Source organism: Centruroides sculpturatus, unplaced genomic scaffold, assembly GCF_000671375.1.
Source record: "Centruroides sculpturatus isolate CEXI.00-Female unplaced genomic scaffold, Cexi_2.0 scaffold26, whole genome shotgun sequence".
Classification (NCBI taxonomy): Eukaryota; Metazoa; Arthropoda; class Arachnida; order Scorpiones; family Buthidae; genus Centruroides; species Centruroides sculpturatus.
The window spans coordinates 435,220-451,133 of NW_019384653.1; the positions used below are offsets into that span (position 1 = coordinate 435,220).

At 31.3% G+C, this 15,914-nt stretch overlaps 1 protein-coding gene across 2 annotated transcripts in view; it reads left to right on the top strand.

Annotated features, from left to right (window-relative positions):
* Positions 1 to 15,914, top strand: part of LOC111626337 (arginase-1-like) — a 79,838-nt gene that overhangs the window by 49,459 nt on the left and 14,465 nt on the right. The window contains exons 9-11 of one of the 2 annotated variants that reach the window (XM_023369666.1): positions 1,250 to 1,326; positions 5,594 to 5,653; positions 7,312 to 7,957. In XM_023369666.1, the coding sequence (XP_023225434.1) occupies positions 1,250 to 1,326; positions 5,594 to 5,653; positions 7,312 to 7,454 (280 nt within the window). In that variant the 3' untranslated portion in view covers positions 7,455 to 7,957. Of the gene's footprint in view, positions 1 to 1,249; positions 1,327 to 5,593; positions 5,654 to 7,311; positions 7,958 to 15,914 lie in introns of those variants that run through there. The other variant, XM_023369667.1, reaches the window with a different exon arrangement.

The following is a 15,914-nucleotide window of genomic DNA, read 5'->3' on the forward strand; positions in this document are numbered from 1 at the left end:
TAAGGCACTTATCAAGAGGGCCTTCTTGTACTGCACCAATGTGCAAGACCGTGACAAGGAAATGGATAGAATACAAAAGGTAGCAAGGAGTTTAGGATACAAAACGTCCACAATCAGAGGCCTCATCAGAAATTATGGGAAACAAAAAACTACAACTACAACACACAACAATACAGCTGCATTCAACAAGTTCACATACAATGAACAAACAAGAAAAGTAGTGGATGAGCTAGAAAAATACAAAAATACAAAGATAATTTACAAATGAGCACCCAACATATATAGATTATTAAGAAACGATAAGGACAAAATAAAAATGGAAGAACAAGCGGGGGTGTACACTATCCCATATGAAAACCAACAAATAGGAGTCGATAAAGAATATGTAGGGGTGACCAGAAGAAACCTTGCAGTGCGTGTAAAAGAGCACAAGTACAGTGTTAATAAAGGCCTTAATAGCACGATATTGCACTTATTGCACAATATTGCACTTAATAGCACGATATTGGCAAGCATGGCGCAGGCGGATGGAGCAATAGTTAAGTGGGATGAAGCGAAGATCATAAGAACGGTGCACTCACCGTCTATAGCGATGGAAATGGAAAAAATAGAGATATACAAAAGTAAAATGAGGAACCGATGTTTAAAAGAAAAGGATGCAAATACATTATCAACAACATGAAAATACAAAATAGAAAAATGTATGGGTTTCAATAATCCATAAAATAGGAACTGGAGATTATAAGAAGTTATTATATTATGATTTAGACGCATGTAAAAATATGTTATTTAATTTTTGTAGCACGTATAGGGACATATTTTATTTATTTATTTTATTTATTTATGTAATATACAAAAAGTTGTTAACTTATTTCAAAAATTCAAATGAAAATGAAATTTGAACGAATGGTTCCATTTTGGAATGATAAAGGAAAACCTGAGGATGGCCTATCCAAATAGGCCATCCTCAGGTTTTCCTTTATCGTTCCAACGTTTGAATAAAGAGAAAAAAACTCGGCAAGTATTTCAGGTGTGTTCATATAGTATAATTAACATTGCTGAGAAGGAGAGAGATACAGGTTATCTACATGAAATTACAGTATTATACAATTTTAAATTTAATTTTAATAATTTTACTTTTGGAGATTTCAACAGTACTTTTAATTTCATAAATTATGTAATTTATATGTTTTGTCAAATTTTATTTAATTATATTTTAAATAGATATATACTTGTTTTATATTTTCAGTGGTAATGTACCATTACATGTTAGTTTTGATATTGATGCTCTTGACAAAGCAATTGTGCCATGTACAGGGACACCAGGTATTATTAAATTTTCTAATTTGTACTTTTTATGAAAAATTTTTAATCATCAGTAATTTTTCTTAATAGTAATAATAATAATTTTGTCTTGCCATAAACCCCACTATTCAATAAGTTAAACAGTACTAAACACAGATTCATCATCAAACACAATACATATTATCTCAACTCATGTACAATGGATGATGTAAAGCTCTACATGTCCACACAAGCGAAATTGCTTATTAAGTGTTAAACACAATTACTCCATTGAAAATGAAATGGAATTTGGCCTAGATAAATGCAGAACACTTCACACCAAAAAAAAACCTGATTTTGTACTTGGAAATGGAGAAATCATTGAATATGTGGATGAAGTCTACAGATATTTAGGATTCCAACAGGCCAAATTCACAGAACACAAATAAAACAAAGACTAACAGAAGAATACAACAGTAGATTAAACTTAATACCAACAACACTGCTGAATGCAAAACATGCATTTAAAGTAATCAACACATATGTTGAATCAGTACTGACATATTCATTTGTAGTTCTAGTTCTGTATGTGCAATGTATAACAACTCCAAAATAACACATGAACAACATTAATAAAGCATAACAAACACCACCCTAAGTTGTGTTGTCGTATGCACGTGGTGAGTTTTGATTTTTACAAAGAGGCAGGTATTAAAACAATAAAACGTGCTTTTATTTTTTCTCGTATAAACTTCCACAAGAGAGGTTCGTGTGGATTACGACACTCCTGATTCCTTATTTTCCAACAAAAAAAAAAACAACACCTGTTCAGATCCACAGTCGAAAAAGGTTTTTTTTTCGCAATACAAAGGAAATACTTATTTTCTAACTTAAATCTACTTACTCTAAATAAAAAAAAAGAAAGAGAGAAAAGGATAGATCATGAGGGACAGGAATATAGTTTTAAGCATAAACGGGTACCCGAGTCGGCGATCGAGGTGGCGGTGGTTGGATGACGTTGTCCTGGAATTTCTTTTGGGGATGGATCGTATGGGAGAGTCTACAAATAAGTTTCTTAGTTCTTTAGCCTACAAATGTCCTTAGTCACGATACTTCTTTCTTCCGAACGTTTCGTGACCTTCTTCCAGTCGATGCTACAACGACCTGGAGACCTCTGACGCGTCTTCCCTCTTCTACGTCCAAAGCAAAAATGACTCTCTCATCTCCCACTTGCCCTCTGGGCTATTTCTTTTCTTTTGTCCCCTAACCAGGTCAGCCACCACCCACACTTGAAAGAAAGTTCCAGGAAGTATACAAAGGAACACAGAACAAAGAAGGAAGGGAAAATAGAAAAACACACATAAAACATATATATAAAATATAACAAAATACATTGGTGTATCACCACAGTTGTCCCGTAGAAAGGCTGACTCTTCCTCAGAGAGAAAGGAGAAGAGAGAGAGACAATGAGGCTGCACAGATATTTTAAACCTGCACTAAAATAAACACAGACACTGCAAGAGTTTTTCTATAGAAAGCAAGAAACATCACAATTACACAAAGCTGTAACTCTTGCAGGAAAAAAAGTACACAAATCAAAGACACCATCAGAAAGTCTTAGGCTCAGACATAGCTCCAAGGTAGGCACCCTATTGATTTCAGCCAGGATTGCATTGGCAGAACTGCATCAAACTGTCAGCTGACTCATGGATGCCTCTTAGAAGGGTTTATGATTGTCATATATCTCTCCAAAGATCAGGTTATAAATACAAAAAATTACAGAAAGCACATATTAAAAGACAACATTTACAAATGACACCTGTAAGAAATGCCACATCACATATAAGACAATGCATCACATCACATCACATCAAATTGCAAATTTTTAACACAAACTACTATACACCCAACAACCATACTACAAATATACATCTCAGATGGTCATAGAAAACAACACACAAAATAGTATATACTGTGACTATGCACTTATGGGAGCAGCCTTTGGCACTTTGACTGAATTTTATTATTCACAAAGAATTGGATTCTTTATTGAGATTTGTGCATTGTATAAAACCAATAAACAAAGGTGTGACACACAAAGTGTAAGATTTAAGGCACACATGTTGAAATATGACATAATACAATGGTTTATAGACCACAATACATATTTAATTTGTGGAACATATCTAGGATGTTTTTTCCATTCATTCTTGAAAATGGATTAAAGAATACAATTGTAGAACAGGTAGTACCAAAATAATCCCGACCTTAATGTGGGGTAAGAGTTGTCTGAGGACCTCACAATACAACACACCTCAGAGCCAATAGATAATCATAAACAATTTATAACAATTTATACATGTGCACATATAGCAATCAATAATATTAGCAATTCAATAATTACCGATCATGCAGCGATTAATAATACCTGATTGGTACAATCAGCTTGCTAATTACAAATCCGATAGTTAAAAATTTACAGTTAAGTACAAGGAGAGTCCATGTCATCGATCCGCTTGCATACGATTCTTCATAACGACGATATAGCCCATATTCAATAACAAAAGGGCAACCCCTTTTGTTATTGAATATGGACTATATCGTATGGATAATCATGTGTTGGAAAATGTTATTTATCACAAAATAATGTAGCAAGGGTTTCTAACCCGCGAAGTTTTCTCTTCTATAATTGGAGATATTGTTCCTCATATCATTCACCTGTCGATGCAGTTGGATTTTTCTTTCCTTCCCCTTCGATCTCTCCCAACTCATATATCGTTCGTATATGGCAACCCTTACCTTCCTTCTCCTCGTTCTTGGTCTTGTAACGGTTCTTCCAGCACATGCAGGTTATAGAAAACAAAGATCCTCTTCCATTGTGGGGTTACCCTTTTATATCTCTCCTTTGTTCAGATCTTCCACCTCCTATCACGTGGTCTCTTGAACAGCCAACCAACAGTCCACCGACCACCCCTTCACAAAATGTGGTGCGCGACATGAAGGAAAAATGACATGCACGCGTTACAAAAATAACAAAACCCGATACGTATAAGAAAAAAATAAGCAAAACGAAAATATAATTTACAAGAAAAAAAGTGCATAGCACTACACAATTATTGATTCATTTTTCTGCAAGGAAGAGCAAAGGGCTCTCTTTTGGGATAAATGTGATTGTTTAAAGATTTCTGAAAGATTATTGAATCTTTCAGAACAAGTCTTTTAAATGTTATCAGTTCTTAATGTTATATAAATCTTCTAATAATTTTGTTATAAAATGTTTAATCTGATAATTTAAAGTTTATTAAAAATATAATGATACAGTAGTACCTCAGGATACGAAATTAATCCGTTCCTAAACCAAGATCGTATCATTAAAATGTCGCAAGGTGAATCATTTTTCCCCATATGATTACATGTAAAACCAAATAATCCATTCCAACACAAAAAACACACTCAAATTAAAGCTAAGTAGTACATTAAAAAAATAATAACAACAACTATAGTAAGGAAAACACTGAAAAATGTATTTTGTAGTTGTAAATGTATAAATAACCATAATAGAATAATAATTGATTAAAAAAAATGTAGTTTTATTTGCAATTTACCTTTGAGGATAGACGACAGTGGAAGTTTAAACTGATGGCGGAGGAGAGGGAGAAGGAAAATGATACTAAAACTTAATTTACATAACATAATGTAACAATAACTTAACACAAATTTTTTTATCTTTTCTGTTTTATATATTTTTTTAATTTTCTATTCACTGCTTTTTGCTTTCTTTCCTTCACTTCCATCAGCACTTTCCCTGGATAGAGGTCACTTGGTAAAATATCTATCCAAAGAGGTCTGGCTTTGCCTACTTTTTAAAATGTTTCTAAAATGACTTAGGCAAATGTCATTACTCTGAGCAGCAATACGGCCAGTGTGAATCTTTTCGGAATGTTTCTTTTCAATTAAATCAGTCATTTTCTGATAATACCTCAAGATTTCTTTTATCGAGCGAGATCCTTCCACAACAAAGCAAACACATGGACTGAGACCAATGAACAGAAGGAACACATGATCATGGCAGTGGCGCTGCGAACTAATGTAACGTTGTATGATGAGTTTTTGTTCGTACCATTGAACAAAAATATGTTCGAATTTCATGTCGTATCCTGAAAATTTTGTATGCTGAAGCATTCGTATCCTGAGGTACTACTGTATTAATAATTTCATTTGATCAAATATATTGTGATGTGGTTGCTAAATATATGTATATATTAAGCATTTATATATATTAAATATTTTCATATTGATTTTTAAATAGTTTCTGGTGGATTAACTTTAAGAGAAGCTGTTGTGATTGCTGAGGAAGTAGCAAAAACAGGTATTTCAAATTATTTTAGGCAATAGAATTTTTCTTTTTTAAAAAATTGATATCTTAAATAAGTTATGAATCTTAGTAAAATATTTAAGATATGTCTTGAAATTGAGTAAAACTGGCATTATATTTAAATTCAAGATAAAATTACATTGTTTAAGGAAAACAAAAAATTAGAATTTAGTTGAAAAATGTTTTTGGCTTACATGTTTGGACAGCATGAGATAATGATATACAATATATTACCAAAATTAAAAACACTCCTAGCAATATTGACTCTAGTCTGCTGTAGATGTCACTTATGACCCTCACATATTGCTGGTATTACTGGGTGGTTGCAAATTCAGATAGTTAGCAAAAATATAATAAACAATGACTATATCATAAATGTTGAGCATAAGGATGTACAGTACACATTAAAAGAACCAAATTACATAGATATTAAACAAACCACAACATTAGTATAAATTAGGAGCAATAACACTGCTGTACAGTTAGTGTAATCCACAAAAAGGATAAGGTAAAATATTCTATATGTGACTAATGCAGAAAATACTCTTACTGAAATGTTGAAACAAAAATGAAAACTAATATAAACTAGAGTCCCGTACAGCACACAAATAAAACAAGCAACAATGTCGAATTTTGTCGATCAGAGGTATACTTTTTTTTTTTTTCAACTTATAGGCCAAGGTTTAAACTTTCATAAATTGTGTGATAATGCAGGTTTCGATAACACGATTTCCTATAATGCGTAACAAATCCCCCGCGTTGTATGGGACTCTACTTTAGTATTGCATTTAGTTATTTTTTTATGAGTGTAGTACTTATCATATTGTAAAGAGATGGATATTAAAATGATCCTAAAATTTGAATCAAGTTAATTCAATGTTATAGGCACCCTACACATTCATCTGTTTAAAATTTTAGATTCTAAGAGCAACTACATTTATATTTATTCACATTAAGCTACACAAAGTTGGAATTGCAAATCAATTTAAAGTTATCTATAAAAATATACTGCCACAGCACTATGGCATTAGTAATGTAGATTTGAAAACAAAAACATAAATATACATAAACTGTTTAATTAAATTCAGAGGATTTATTTATTGATGATTTATCAATGTATATTTAATCATTTTAATTTAAAATTTTATTGGTATCAGTACTGGTTCTAGCCTTATCTGCAGAGCCAGCACAAAGAAAAGCAGGATCTGGTATAAAATTCTCTTGCAGGACCTTCTGAAAAAGTCAAGTAGATTTTTTTTATTAGACAGTTAATTTTATTTTAAAATGTTTAATTTATATTAATATTTAAGATAATAAAACAAGACAAATAAATATTCATTCATTCCTATTTTGCCTTTTGCTTTCTAAAGCCTATATCTATTTTAAATTACACAAGATCCTGTGCCAATGCACCATTCACATTGCCTTTGGTCTAGTCCTGCTTATATGCACTTTGGTTAGCAGACTAATATCATGTTAAAACTTCTTGCACAATGTATAAAAAAAATATATTGTAAATTTTGTACTTGTTCTCTCTTTGTACCAAGCAGTTGCACAGTTTAATAGCATGTAAAGCCTGCACTGATTGGTGTTAACTAATTAACTAATTTCTATAATACAAAAATTTTCTAAATTTATTATTTGTGTTACAGGAAATCTTTCTGCTTTAGATATAGTTGAAGTTAACCCAAAACTTGGAACACCACAGGATCTAGAAATGACAGTTAATGCAGCTATAGATATTGTATCAGCATTTTTTTATAAAGATCGAATCGGTGATATGCTAACTATATAAATATATACAACAACAAAAATTAATATGAATAAAGTATATCAAGACAGGACTTACTAAATAATTAAAATAATTTTTAACTTGAAAAAACAAACCTGTCTGGACATACAAGATTCAGACAAAGATTATAATATATTTATAATGGTACAGTAATCATTACAAGAAGTAAATCTGGATTTTAACAAATTGTAACAAAGAACATTTCATGTTACCTATTTATTATACATTTTATATTGAATTTATGAAGTTCTTCAAAAGCTTTTGTTTTATAGACGTATTATTTTAATATATTAAAATGTCATATTAATACAAGGGCTATTTTTTAAATAAGGTCCGTTTGTGAATGAAAGTGAGAATGATGTGCGATTGCAGCAGTGTGCATGAGCATCTGCTTTCAGCATACTTTGCATGTGTTTAGATGCTATTTGCAGTCATATCGTCTGTCTGTGTGCTGTGCTGTAGAAGTTTATAATGTTTAAGAAAATTGAGTCGCCTGCCAACTGAAAGATATGATCTGTTGTTCGATTTCAGCACGAAAGATCATGGTAACTGTCTTTTGGGACAGGAAAGGGACTTTGTTAGTGGATTTTATGCCAAGAGGCAGAACAATCAATTCTGATGCTTATTGTGACCTTAAGAAAACTCCACCATGCCATACAAGACAAGCAGAGTGGCCTAATGTCTTCTTGCGGCAGATTTCTTTGAAATCGGAATTTTAAAAATTTTTGAGCTGTTTGACAAATGTTTGAACAAAAATGGAAATTATGTAGAAAAGTAGATAAAAGTGTAGAATATGGGAAAAAATATATTTTAACGATATTTACAGTATTTTTCTTCTTATCAAAAAATGGACCTTATTTAAAAAATACCCTTTGTATTATATTCACATTTAAGAAACATCTGTAAACAAATACAAAAATTTTTCATGATGTTATAAAGAAGAATTAAATTTAATGTTGTTTATAGGTATTTTTGTTTTATTTGAAAGAACAAAAAATTATTTATTTGAAAATGAAGAGAATTAGAGGTAGCATCTAATGAATATAATCTGTAACACACTGCATAACAAAAAAAAAAAAAACAGGGTTATACAATGTTAGGATTCAAGTGTCTGGCCTGGACTTTTATGAGAACCAAAAAGCAATAATAATAATAACTCTCCCGTGGTCACCACCTGGTCGTGGTGGGAGAGCCCAGTAATTTTACAGATCCATAGGGCAATGCAGGCTGGAGCACAAGCTCCTGGTAGGGACACCCATGCCAGTAAGGTCTATGGGGAGAAATGAAGCTAAGAGTGACCACACACCCACATTCTGTGGAGATAATCATTATNCTATATTGAATACATGCCATATTGTTAGGAAATTCCTTAATACAGACACTGACACACACATTTAATTTTAGTTTTGTTTTGGTTGCTATGCCTTGACTCTGGTCCGGCATAGTACACAGCCACCGGTGTGTACCGAGTATAACCCACCAAACCCAACACATAATAATAATAATAATAATTCAACAAAAACATGTATAAGTAACAATTCACAATGAAATATTTATTAAATTGAATAATACAAAAAAACAACAATTGATTAATTGTACCAACAGTTAGTATATTTGTCAAATACTCAAATAGACAAGTAAACAAAAAATAAATAATCAATCAAAACAGAAGGTCTTATTTCATACATTAGTAAATCCACAATCCAATCTCCACCTAAAAGAAATACTCAAAGTATATATTTCTTACACTAGTCACTTCTCAAAGATGTGCCTACAATGGTCATTGCCAGGAGCTACACCACACAGCTGTATTGGATGTGCCGTCTTTTATCCAATATTCAGTGCAGCTCTGCACCGCCTAATTTACATCAATTTGAATCACGGGATCAGTCACTGATGCAAAATTAGTATCTCGGCTTTTTTACTTTGTTTGCACAAAGAGGGTTTAGGAGTGTGTCCTTAAAAAAAAGAAAATCCCCGAAAAGAAAATAACTGTTACTAAGATAATGCCCAAAAACATAAAATAACGAATGGACTGACTCCTTACAAATCTAAGTATAATTTCATCTGTTTGAGACTGAATTCACTTCATGTATGATACATACATGAACATAATTTATATTTTATCATTCTAAGTATAAGCAAAATATTTATTATTTGAATATTTTACTTTAGTGTTAATAATTGATATCCTGGTTTTGAACACAGGTTGACCATCGTAAAAAAATTTTTGTTGTCTTTTAACAGATTCACTAATTAGCAAAATTTAAAATAATTCAAACAGATTTATCAAAAAAATTAAAAAATGAACAAGTGCTTAATTGATATGCTTAGTGAAATAATTTCTCAGAATATTTCTATTAATTCAAATAAAACATTTTAATTTGTAAAAGGAGATTTTTTGAGTGAATATTGTTCACATTTATTTTTTTAAAAACTGCTTGTATGCAATGAAAACACACAAATATACCCAAAACTAGTAAAATGAACAAAAATTTTCCTTTTACTAGTTTTGTGTATATTTGTTTTTCGTTGAATATTGTTCTAATGCAAATTCTCTACTTATTAATTTCACAACTTCAGCATAATTTAAATAATTAAACCCTTGCTCTGGTTATCCCCATGATGGTCTTGGAATAAACCTCTTAATGTCCACAGAGTGAAAAGATTAATGCATTTTACTTCTCCTTTTTAAACATTTAAATTATTATTATTATTATGTTGGGTTTAATGAGTTATACTCAGTTGACACAGGTTAATGTTCCCAGGCTTTTGTGTAGTGTGTGTACACATGTTTAGGAGAGAACAACAGGTACAATAAGCACCTTATACATCCTCAGATGCTTTATTTCCTGGGTGAGTTTTGTGTACTTGCTGATTTTTTCAGTGCATGTGTTTTGTACATTGCGAGTGTTTGAAATGGATATGTCTATAATGTATGTGATTTTATTGTGTTTGTCAATGAGTGTGATGTCTGGTCTGTTGTGGTAAATTGTTTTATCTGTGATTATGGCTCTCTTGTACATGTTGTTTTTCAATACGGTCTGTGGAATGTAGTATGGTTTGTGGATGTCTAATAATTTGTGTTTGTTTGCAAGCTCTTGGTGTATTACATTTGCTACTTGATTATGTCTATGTAAATAATCTGTCTGTGCCAAGAGCTTGCAACCAGAAGTGATGTGTTGTATAGTTTCTAGCATGATGTGACATTTTCTGCATGAGTGTTGTATCTTTGAGTATGTGTTGTGAGTGTTGAGTTTTGCGCACGATAAAACAGTCAACATTAAGAACAAAGAAAAACATTTAATTGCACAAAATCGGAAGTATAGCCAGCAAGGGAGCGTTGGTGATATCGACAATAGACGACTCGCGGTATCCAGTCCAACTTCTTGCGTTTATAGAGATGATGCTTTTGAAATCTCAAACCTGCTCTGTCCTTTCTCTTCTCACTTGGTCTATCCATCCCTTAAGCAGTCCCTTTTTGTTCCCCCTATCACACCATACAAAAACAATTTCCCACTTCTTTTTATGATCCCCTCTCACCTCCTACACTTCATGCCCCCTTGTGTTACATTTAAATACACAAATGAAAAAAAAAAAAAATATAGAGAAATATTATAACGATCACAATTATTTACACAGACAACACATTAATGATATACATAAAAAAATATATCACGTGTAAACATTCACAAACTAAATACATCATGGTGGGTACTGCCATAGTGTTTTCTGTAGTTGTTAGTATTTATGACCTGATCCTGTATGGCAATCATGAATCCTTCCGTCTCCCCAAAGAGGCATTCTTGAGCTAACCAGCTGTTTAATGCAGTTTTGTCAACAAAATCCTGGGCCAGGTCATAGGGATGTCTGCCACGGAGTGCCTTTTGAACCACAATTGCTTGATGGTGTCTATGCTTTTTATATGTTGTGTTGTGTCCTTATGATGTGAGTTTATGTTTAATGGTGGTTTATTTGAGTCTGCTAGAATTACTGCTTTATGTATAAACAAAATATTTATTATTTGAATATTTATGTAACTGTAATGTTTCTTGTTTTTTATAAAAAATACTCTGTCTGTATTTGTTTGTAGTGAAGGTTTACTATGTCAATCAGGCCAGGTCCACCATCTTTGTGCGATTATTTTTATTATTATTATTATTAGTGTGTAGGAAACTAAAAATTAAATTATAAAACACTAGGGCAATTTAACAAAAATGGAACTGAATACTGATTGTCTCATCATTTCAACAGAGAAAATATTTTAATCCCATTTCTGAACATTTTAAATCTTGGGACTTAAAAATATTATTTCTACTATTAATGTTCCCAAAGCTATAATAATAAACTATATGATTATATGTTGAGTTGAACTTCAAATAAGCATGGCCTTACTTTGCTTTGTTCTTAATATTCCATTAAATGAAACGAGGTAAAAAATGCCATCAAGATCAGCAATCTTGATGGCATTTTTTTTTACTCTGTCCTGTAAGCACTAAGAAGGTCTTATCAGACACATTATGGATTTGACTGACTCATAATGGATAGCCAGATGGTGGAGGATAGACCCCAACATATCGAGGATGGACAATCCCCGAAAAATTCTTAGAATGTTTTGAATTGCCAAGATTTGATCCCAGTTCTTCAGTATGGTAAGCTGACACTTTAACCAGGACTGTGGAGTCAGTAGACCAAATCCCTGACTCTGACTCATAGAATTTTAGAAAGTACAACTCCAACTCTTACCTCTAAATAATAATTTGAAACATACTTTGATTATGTTAATCCAGAATGGCATTTCATCATACCAAGTGAATCAATCATCAGATATTTCTATCAAAACTGAAAGTACTTATCTTTTATTCACATAGATTTTCATTATCACTATTATCTTCTTCATCTTCAACTACACATTGATATACAAAATGTTTTCCATCTGTGGTTATAATAAAGTATTCAAAAACACTAGATTAAACTAGAATCTTCTTATCAATTTTATGAGTCTTTTGAATAAAAATTAAAATTAGTTAATACAGAATGTATTCAAATATACATTTCTGAAAAGAAAATCAGCAGTAATTATTTATGTGCAAAGAAAGATCATGAAGTAGGAGAATCATCATAAAATAAGATCTAATATTATAGGAGGCTCCTATAATGCAAGATAGGAAGTTAATGCTCCAATTAAGAGCTTAATATAAAGTACAGTACATAATAAAAAACAGGAGTTGGAGTTGGAAAAAATGGACCAACTCTAACTCCTCAACAACAAATTTTATTCCAACTACAACTTCACAGCCCTGAATTGCCTTGGTCGTCTGGTCAGCTCTGACTGCATATCGCTCAGAAGTTTTGTGAGGGTCACCTTTTACTCATTGCAGATCAAGGAGCAAATCTCAAGATGATCTTTAACATATTCACACACACACACAAATGTAGCTTGAAATAATTTTTATTAGAGCCTCTTTGCCAAAATTATATTTATTATAAAATATATATAATAGCTAATTACAAATAAACAATCATTTATTCATTTTGTCCAAGAATTATAATAAATTTTATTATTTCTAACTTATCTGCAGAAAGCCAATAGGGCTCACAATATGCAAAATTTAATTATAACAGAGCCATTTTCTTTTTATTTCTTGACTCATTTTTGTTTTATATAAGTATTTGATATTGAAGTTTAAGGGAAAATGACCTTTTGGTTTCCATGGTTCTAGATTTAAAATTTATCTTTTATATTTTCATCAGTAATATCATCTGGGTACAATGCATAATCAGAAGATAATATAAATGTACTGTACTTACTGCTGTAGGACTTTTGTTGTTTTCATTTTCTAAGTGATGAGTTGTAGGTGTATTATCCTTCCAAATTTTCTGTAATTTCTTCTGTACTGTTTCATTGACATTCATCTGGGTCTGGTGCATTGTTAACATCAAGTTTTTCAGCTGTTATCAATTTGAAAAATCTGTCTAGTTTTGGTATTTAATTTTATCATAATTTTTTTTTTTTCTGTTCTTTTCTGAAAACCACTTAAGTGTTTTTGCTTAGAATTCATTTTAAATTCTACCACATAAAATAAATAAAAATACGAAGTCTTCTGCCATCAGAAAGTAAAAATATTCTCTTAACTATTATTAATATCAATGTTTTTGTTTTTAAATGCAGCAAACTAACTTTTCAGTAACTTTCTCTTTGTTCCAGTAATAGTTCATTTCAGTTTACATAATACAAATTAAATGACAGTTTGAAATTCTCCGAATTTGAATTCATGTGATTCTGGACACATCCAATTGATAGGTCCTTTGCTTTTTGTTACCACTAAATGCTATATATTAGTCAAAAACATGCAGATTGTACTCAATGTGCTGGCTACATGGATGAGTTATCAATCATTCATCTAATTTTGAAAGTTTTGGAACATCAAATAAATATCCTCAATTACAATCTCTGAGTTTTTTTCATACAATAGTGAACTAGTGATCTTTATCACTTCTTTCTTAATTATCTGCAATAAACAGAGACCAAGATTAAAACAATTCACTTTATTAACAATGCATTTTGGATTCGTATTATCCAATCCCTCTTCAGACTACAAATTTTAAATTTAAAAAGAGAATTTTAAGAAAATATATACATTAATGAGCATTTATTTATTGTGACATGGTCACAATGTGGGATTGCAATTTTTAATCATATTTTGTAAATTTATTTAATTTAAAATATGTTCTGTGTCTTGCCCCTGTACATCATACTTTTCCTGTTAGCAACAGTATCATGCTCGTCATCTAACTAACTCCTTTCAGGGAAAAATTTTTGAATTGAAATATTGTGACTTATTGTTTGTACCAGAAATTCATATATAGTTAATTGGGACTGCCTGCCACTAAGCTTTCCATATCTGATTTTGTCTTTTGTCTATCTAATTCCATTCTTGAGAGTAAGGAAGAACAGGTAGACAGATGGACGACAGTGAGAATTTATAGGTCTACAGTTTTTTCAAATTGCAGCCCAAAAAAGAAAATTAAGAGATTTAAATTTACAAGTATACAAAACAAACCTCACAGCTCCAGTGTCCAAGGTTGTTCTCTCTCTTTACAAGTTCACATTTACACCTTTTATGGTTCTTAATGTCAGAACCATAAAAGATATTGCAAATGTGAAGTTGGATAAAGAGAGAGAACAACTTTGGATACTGGAGCTGTGAAGTTTGTTTTGTATACTTGTTATAAATTTAAATCTCAATTTTTTTAATGTATATATTTTTGTAAAATTTTTTTTAATTTAAAATTTGTAGCCTGAAGAGGGATAATACCAATACAAAATACAAGGCAAATAAAGTGAATTGTTTTTAATCTTAGTCTGTTTATTGAAGATAATTAAGATGTGATAAAGATCACTAATCGCACTACTGTACAGTACAAAAAACTTTACTTGTTATAGCTATTTCATTTTAATAATTTTATTAAACAGTTTATGAAAATATTTTCAATCAAAATAATTATTTATACTTTCTATAAGGAATACACTGGAACTTTTTTTTACTTAAAATTACTTTGCAGAGGACTGGTTGATCAATTGCCTTTCATTCAAGGCAGTGTTAGGCTATTTTAGTATATACATTACAATGATATCTTGATACAAAAATTCTAAGAAAGTTTTGTACAGGTGGTTTGTTTTACTGCATTTGAAATTGTAAATATGGTTGTCATTTTACTTTACTGGGCCAGGATGCCACTGTCTGTATTGTGACATTCTGACCATGTGTTGGAAATGGAAGTTAGTAGTAAGTCTTTTGTGTATATTAGAATCACACTAAATCTTTGCATTTGGTTCTTTGTTCTTAATTATGTTTGTTATACATAAATATAAGTGCAATAAACATACCTTACTTGAGTTTCCAACTCAGAGTACAACAAACATATTTATCAACAACATAAATCAGTGGTTTTCAAACTTTATTCTATACAGGAGGATCTGTGTTAAATCCTTCATATGCTTTATTAACAATTTTTAAAAATATCTTCCAATTGTGGGCTCCGTTGTGGGGTCTGTGAGGGTGAATTTTATGATCCTGCTTTGTGTGTTGTAACTTGCATAAACAGCAGACCTACACTTTGTTAATTTGCTAGATTATAGAGAACAAAAACCTATAATGGAACTTCCCCAAGGGGGAAAAAATTAAATTCAAATGTATGACATTGAAGTCAATTCTAAAATGACTGGAAAAAGAAATATGAAGCGTCATGGAGGAATGCTAGTAAGTGAAAGTTACCAGTGATCTATCAAACTCTTTAGAGGCTTCAAATAATTTTCAGTTTCTAACAAAGCAGAATCTCCCAATTTGAACATAATTGCACATAACTGGGTGCTGGGTCTAGAAACATCTTTTTTAGATTGATGGTATGTTGGCAGATCTCACATAGGGATTGCAATTGCTGGATCCCTCATCCAGCAAT